General features: G+C 45.4%; 1 protein-coding gene across 1 annotated transcript; it reads right to left on the reverse strand.

Moving 5' to 3' along the window:
* Positions 1–953: 953 nt before the first annotated feature.
* On the reverse strand, positions 954–3,972 carry LOC123039853 (desmethyl-deoxy-podophyllotoxin synthase-like). The gene is made up of 2 exons (XM_044462855.1): positions 3,064–3,972; positions 954–1,577 (listed from the first exon to the last, which is right to left on the reverse strand). Exons 1-2 carry the CDS (start codon positions 3,970–3,972, stop codon positions 954–956), a joined length of 1,533 nt encoding a protein of 510 aa, XP_044318790.1.
* Positions 3,973–8,001: the final 4,029 nt, after the last annotated feature.

The raw sequence follows: 8,001 nt of genomic DNA on the forward strand, positions 1-8,001 counted from the left end.
CTAGTATATATTGACAATATGGAATAACTACATTCTAGAATTTTATAGGAATGCCACATGGTTTTAGTTTTTGCGTGGTCCTAGATGCATGTGAGCACATCCTTAGTGTCATTTTTATTTGCAAATCACCTTTGTAAAGTATTTGAAGAAAATAGGATACTTGGTTCCACAACCGAAGGGGTTGAACTTGGTGGCTTCCCACAGGAAGATACTGGACAAATTCATATGAAAACTATAGAACATGGAAGGTATATTACATTCATAAAATAAGAGCGTGAAATGTTTTTTGAAAGTACTAATACGTTTGTGCTAGTGGCTATCAAGTTGTTCTTGCCAATACTCCCAATGATGTGGAAGGAAGCAAATCCATCTCGATGGTCAAGCCACCACTGGTACCAGAATAATCCAACCATTTGAGCAACATGGAAGATGCACATAATGTTGACAATTGTTGAGGAGATTCCTGAATGTACAACTTCCATCAAAGATTCCAAAGTTTCTATGTTGACGAGCCAACTTAACATCTTCATAATTGCCAAGGGAGATGGTGTTGTCACAACTACAAGGTGGTCGGGTGTGCACAACAGGGATAGCATATGATTGTCTGCATATTTAAGTATGGTTGATGTCATTTGTGCGTGGAGAAGAAAATAGATATGAGGAAGCAAGGAAGGAAGTCAATGGTGAGGTGGCATGGTAAAGCAAGTGATATGATTGAGGCAGTGATCGGCTGTTGCTATCGGGTGCCGGCCAAAGGAGGTAGAATGAGTGGATGGGATGCCAAGAAAATAGTTTTAGTGAATCATCTTTAATCCTTTCTAATATATTTTTCTAGTACAGAAATGGAATGTGTGCCATTCCATTATTTTGGTCAATGCAACATATTATTACACAAATAATCTCGTTCATAAGGATATATATATTTCCGTGTGCTTGAACATTTCTATATATGCCTACATGTCCTTGATGCACCCACGTGGAATAGCTATCAGTTGTAGGTCAGAACTTCTACCTACAGTCATCCCGAATTTTTCAGACATATCCAATGACTCTGGACTTGCCCCCCCAGGAAGCACCCAATCAAAGTGATAGAGCAGGTTTGCCAAAGTGATCTCTAAGGTTGACGCGCCGAATAGCATCCCAAGACATTGCCTTCGTCCAGCACCAAAGGGGGTGAATTCAAAGTGTGTCCCATTGTAATCTAAGTTGTTGTTCTCAAACCTCTCTGGCAAAAAGGCTTCAGGGTGTTTCCAGTACTTCGGATCCCTAGAAACTGCAAAGACATTAATTAATATAGTGGCGCCTTTAAGCATCTCATAACCCATAAGTTTACAATCCATTCTGGCCATCCGTGGGATTACTGGAGCTGGTAGGTGCAACCTAAGAACCTCCTTAATGACCATTCGCATGTAGTGGAGGTTTCCAAGGTTACTATTTTTTATGATTGTTTGATCTTGACCTAATAATTTTCTTATCTCTAGTTGAGCCTTAAACATTGTTTCAGGATGACGGACGAGCTCTGACATAGCCCATTCCAAAGTTGTTCCCGTCGTATCTGTGGCACCAGAAAATATATCCTGCAAATGAAAATTAAGGTACGTTAAATTAGCTCATACTTCTATATGCCGCACTTATAATGAAACAATTTGTGAAACAAAACCTTTCATTTGAAAAAATTGTATGTGGTATTTTGAAGTGAACTAAAGGATTTTTTTACATACTTTGAAGCCTAAATCCCCTTACAAATGATTTGAGAACATTTCGAGGCACTCAAGGCAAGTAACTTCTCTAGGTATGATATCATGTGAGGCCATATGCCTCCCCTCGGGTTACACTTGACAGAGAAAGAGGTGAAAGATCACAATTGCAAAAATGAGACATTCAAGTTTATGAGGAATATGATTTCTGAGTGGTTTGATCAGGATGTTTGTTTATTCTTATAGAAAACATCACCACTTTATAGTCGACATAGGCATCTCTATAGTGGCAAAAGGAATAACAAACTTAATAAAGCAACATAGGTTATCTTCATGAGCTTTCACAAAATTCATAGCAGCGCATGATTTCCTCGATTGCTAATGATGTGATAAAACTTACAAAAACCCATTTCATGCTAGGAAAATATTGTGGAAGGGCTTATTACTCATGGGTTGCATCAAAAGACAAGGGATTCTCAAAATTGATTTTGGCAAGACTGATGACAATGTAAAGTGAATGTTCATTCCACGACCAATGTTTATGGAATCTTTCCCTTTATGTGATGTCACTTGAAGGTAAAATGTGTGCAAGGTGGGTTCTTTGGTGTGAAAATCAATGATGATAAAGAACATTACTTCCAAGAATAAAAAGATCTCCATCAAGGGTTCTTTATTTTCATTAGTGTCGCTCAACATTATGGCGGATATGTTTGTTGCAATATTAAAAGAAAGAAGGATTAAGGTCAAAGCCATGGTGTTCCACCCAGGGGGGTCATGATAGAATATATGTACTCATTATGAGGTTCATACCCTTATATTGCTACACCATGATAATGGATAGACAAATAGCATGGCGTTCGTGTTATGAGTTTCTTTGAAAATACTTAACAGTAAAGATTATAATTTTCCACAAGGGTGAAATCTATAAAGCTAACAGATATAATGTGTGGACAACATCAATGTCTAGGTCTTTGGTTTGTCAAGTATGTTTTTTTCCTTATATTATCTTGTATTTGGATCTGCTACACGTGTCTTTGCAATAGTGATTGGAAAGCAAAAGACCGGGTTGAATTCATTCACACTATGATTCACATGTTTATGAGGTCATTTGAATCTTATCGAATGTTACTACAGTTTCTGGGGGGTCATCAAAAATTCCGGTAACAGGTGGGTTACCAGAAATTCTGAGCAGAAAGAAATAATCTTGAAATGTATGACATAGATAATGTTAACTAAATGGTTAATGATTTAAGTTTGCAGGAACAAAAGTAATCAATCTTTCCTATCTCGTGTCATATGCAAAATTTGTGCCGTTGTTTGCATCAGCTAGCAGTAAAAAGAAGTTTCTTTTGTTAAAAATACTCACAAATAAGACGGCGCATATGCTCTCCGTGGTTAGAGGGAATGCCAACGAATCATCCTTCTGTAGCCTGAGCAGCACGTCCAGCAGGTCCTCGTCGTGGGTGCTTGAGGCGCCATCACCAGCAGCTCGCGCGGCCTTGCGCACCTCGATCACGTTGGCGATGATGCATTGCATGTGGCTGTAGCTCCTCTTCATGCGCCGCGCGCCGAAGCTGAGCCACCGTGCCAACCGCGACGACGGGAAGAGGTCGACGAGGCAGAAGCCGCCTAGCAGGGTGAGCACCACCTCTAGCTCGCGGATGTACTCGTCCTGCTGCGTGAACCTGCCGCCGAACACTGCCCGCGACACGACGTTGTTGCTGAGCTCCATCATCTTCTCGCTGATGTTGATGCTGCCGCCGGCCGCCGCAGCAGTGGCGATGTCGGCCAGGAGGTTGCCAACCTCCTTTGGCCGGATGCTCTCCATGCGCCTGACCTGCATGGAGCTAAGCAGCTCCACAATGCAGACCTTGCGCATCTGGCGCCAGTGGTGGCCGTAAGGGGCGAAGATGATGCCCCTGCCGCCATAGCCGGCGATGTCCTGCGTCGGCGTGCCCGGCCTGGTGGCGAACGCGAGGTCGTTAGTCTTCATCACCTGCGCCACCGCCTCGGCGCTGGAGATCACCACGGCGTCGACCTCGCCTAGCTTGAGGTGCATCATTGGCCCATATCGGCGACACAGCCGCGTGATTTTCCGGTGTGGGACGAGGCTAACGACGTGGTGGAGGCTGCCGATTATCGGTAGTGTCCATGGCCCTGGCGGCAGCTGGTGCTTCTGTGGCTTGTTCTTGCCGCCGGCGCCGGCGAGCTTGAGAAGCCAAAGGGCAAGCGGCGTGCCTAGTGCAATGAAACACAAGCTGAACCACCCCTCCATGGCAGGCAGCTTTGCAAGTGCAGTGGTAGTGGTACTGATAACTTGCATGTCTGGACTCTGCTGGCGACAGAGGAGCTTTCTCTCTCTGGCTGCTAAGTGAGTATACAGTATGAAAGTTTGGGCCGTTTTCTCTTGTCTGGCTACGAAGATTGCAAATTGGTCTCAGCGATGGGGTTAGTACAAAAGGAATTACACGCATCAAACTCCACTTTCTACATTTCAAATCAATTTAGTTCTATTTAAATTTCTCTATAGAAAAATTAATGAGCTAATATGTAGGAGTACAACACGACCAAACTATATTTAATGATGCATATAGTGGAACTAATTTGGGATTGTAAATTTTGACTTATAACAAAGCTCTATGACTTTAAATAATTTATGGCGAAGAAAGAGAGAGCGGCGTTTGGATCCTGGGCTTCGATGAGCCCAGGTGTGAACAATAAATTCGTTAAAAATAGTAAAAAAAAATCAAAAATCATATTTTTTTGTGATGAAAGATGCTTGAGTGCGAGATGTCCGTGCCAAATGTGGTGAAGTTTGGACATTTTAGGAGCTGTCTGCAAAAAACAATCAGGCATGTGAGCAAGTTTGATGTTGTGCACTGTTCCGAGGTCGTTTTGTCTTTTTTGACATGGCTCATCGAATGTCCAAACTTCACCAAATTTAGAACGGGCATCACGAACTCAAGCATCTTGCACAAAACAATTCGGAAGCTATGTGGTGAAGCTTCTAGCAATATTGTTCTGGTTTATAGCACTATAGGTCTGGTTTGGTTTGTGATTGCATCTTCCTTCAAAAAGCATACAAGTTGTTTTTTCCGCCGGACGTATCTTTTAATACTAAAACATACATGCTCTTTTTCTGGCGGCTATGAGGGTGCTTGGATACGTTTTAGTCCCATGACTAAAAGTAGTGGGACTAAAATTTACTAGCCTCACCCATGCTTGGATACAAATACTAAATAGATTAAAATCGAGTTAAAGAGCATTTATTATCCTCCAAACACTCCAATCCAGAACTTGCATGTGTTAAAGGAGGGGGGTTAAATGAGGAGAGAAAGGACTAATCCACATTTTAGTAGGGTTCTCCTAACTAAAAAATTTTAGTCTCAAGACTAGTTCTACCCTCTCTTTAGTCAGGGGTGATTGGAACTTTAGCCTCTAGAAGAGACTAGTTTTAGTCAGACTAAAAATAGTCCCTTGGATCCAAGCATGCCTTATGTGGCGAAGCTTCCGGCAGAGAAGGTTTCTCTTTTCTGGCTGCTAGCTGAGTATGAAAGTTTGGGCCGCTTTCTCTTTTCTGGCTGCTAACTGAGTATGAAAGTTTGGGCTGCTAAGAGTGCAAATTGGTTTCCCTGGGTTAGTGCAAAAGTCATTAGAAGCATCGAACTCCACTTTCTCCATTTCAAAGTAATTGAACTTCATGAGCTAATACATACTGTTGGAATCGAGGATCGACAAACAATCACAGAAACAAGAGGAGACGGATTTTGCCGGGCGACAAACACCCGTGGCGACGGACACCCGCCCCGGCGATGAACGCCGGGGCCCTTTTTTTTTCTTCCTCTGTATTTCACCAACTCGGCTCGGCACATACCGCCGAACTTTTGCATCCGAGTACACGGGGGGCTTTTTATACCCAAGCTAGCTCCAATGCACACACTCACAAGCCAGCCACAATGCTCGTCCACTAACCCATGCATGCATCCACTAACAAAACCACTACATGCACGTCCTTATCCATCGCTCGTGCATCCATGCATTGACATGCACTAATAGCCCACAACTCTAGCTAACAGCCGCTGCGCCTTACGAGCCGGACTCGGAGCGCACGCATGCACCGGACACCACTGCCACAGGCATGGCTTATTGCTAACACTCACCCACTAGGAATTTATATTTGATGATGATGGTAAATTATGCCTGATAGCAAACCTAGGAATTTATATAATTTAGAGCGAAGAAAGAGGTCTAGTACTGTACACTATTTTTGTCACCAATTTAGTTCTGTACACCAATAAATCTCGACTTGTATATAGTTGCATACACTAGGCAGTTCATGAGTCATCAGGTTCACAGTTTCAACAGAACTTGGAGGTGATCACATCACATACATATACCGCGTCTCACTCCAAGCTGCGCTTGCCAACAGCTTGTAGCCTGCCATGGAGGGTTGGTTAAGTTTGTGTTTCATAGCTCTATGCACGCTTGTTGCCCTCTGGTTTCGCAAGCTCTCCTGTGGAAAGAGAAAGCCACGGCTGCCTCCTGGGCCATGGACTCTTCCGATCATCGGCAGCTTGCACCACGTCGCCAGCGTGCTCCCGCACCGCAGGATGATGGAGATGTCTCGTCGGCATGGTCCGCTGATGCACCTCATGCTCGGCGAGGTCCCCACGGTGATCGTCTCCAGCGCGGAGGCGGCGGCGCTGGTGATGAAGACCAACGACCTTGCCTTTGCTGGCCGGCCTCGCAGCGCGACGCTGGACATCTTCGGCTGCGGCGGGAGGGGCATCGTCTTCGCCCCCTACGGTGACCCATGGCGCCAGATGCGCAAGGTCTGCACCATGGAGCTCCTCAGCTCCAAGCAGGTGAGGCGTATGGACGGTATCAGGCCAGACCAGGTGGGCAGCCTTCTCCATTATGTCGCGGACGCGGCATCCACGGGTGCCGTCGTCAACGTCAGCGAGAAGGGATTTTTTTATAGGCGTGGAGGAGGGAAGTTTGTAATCATGCATTATTATCGTCAAGTTCTGAGTAATTAATAAGTAACTAAAGAAATATGTAAGACGCTTTTCAGCTTAAGCTGAAAAAAGTCTTATATATTTAGTTGCGGAGGGAATATAAAACAAAGCAAGACATATGATGGACTGAGCCGTATTTACAATTTACGCACGCATGGGCATGGCATCCATCCATCCATCGCTAAACGTTCTCCGTCGCATCGCTAATTCTCCTCACGCACGCGCGGCACCATCAATCAAATCACGCACGTGCTTTCTTCTTCTTCTTTTCTTTTCTTTTTCTTTTCGATCCTGCAGCGCGCATGCATGCCGTCGAGAGTAGCTAAAGGACGCCACACATTCATGCCGGTCACCCCTCCTCACGGGCGGCATTGATGCCGGTGCCGCTTCCATGCCGACGCGGCGCCGGCTCCTCGTGGTCATTCTGCCTGCACCGGAGTCCTTCCGACCCGCCGCATCCTCCCATACCGTCTGTGATGCTACCATGACGCCATCTACCAACTCCTCCACAACCACCCCGCCCATTCGACGCACGACTCTTGGATCAGCCGGTGGTACAAATTCGCGCCAAACATCGACGCGCACGCTAGGGAAACTCAAACTTTCTCCAAACGCCAAATCTTGCCCCTCAATGACCCCCGCACTAGCCGTTGGACTCGTACAACCTAAACGCAACAGCACCTCATGTGTTACTTTTTTCATTTCAAAATAACAAACTTCGATATATATTAACCTCACACTAATAACACATGGATGGATGAAATCTCAAATAAATTACACCACCCCTATATACCTAGCTAGGCGGGCGAGAGACACATGTTGTGTAAACCAATGTCAACGATTTCCCGATGGATAGAACCCTTTTTTTTACACGCGTGCAATGCTCTCCCCCCACATCGCCGGCGCCCCCTTGCCGGGCATCGATCCGTGGGTTGACCAATCAGTACAGAGCAACACCCGAAACAAAATCCCCACGCATCTAAGCCGTTAGATGTGGCGGACGGCTGGGATTGGCCGGAGAGTCGATCGATCCGCTGGCCGACCAATGAGGGAGCCTACCACGAATCCATCCCCGCCAGCTTCTCACGATTGATTGCGCGGGCCATCCGATGTCGACAAACGGACGGACGGACGAGATCGGGCGAAGACGATGACGATCCGATCGACCAATTAGAAGGAGTCCGCTACAACGCTCCTCTCTCAAAATTAATTAAATTTGTGCGCGCGCGGGCCGTCTCCTCGTCTCAAAAGAAAGAAGAGGAGAGAAAAAGGAAAGAAAATATATT

Source organism: Triticum aestivum, chromosome 2B, assembly GCF_018294505.1.
Source record: "Triticum aestivum cultivar Chinese Spring chromosome 2B, IWGSC CS RefSeq v2.1, whole genome shotgun sequence".
Taxonomy (NCBI): domain Eukaryota; kingdom Viridiplantae; phylum Streptophyta; class Magnoliopsida; order Poales; family Poaceae; genus Triticum; species Triticum aestivum.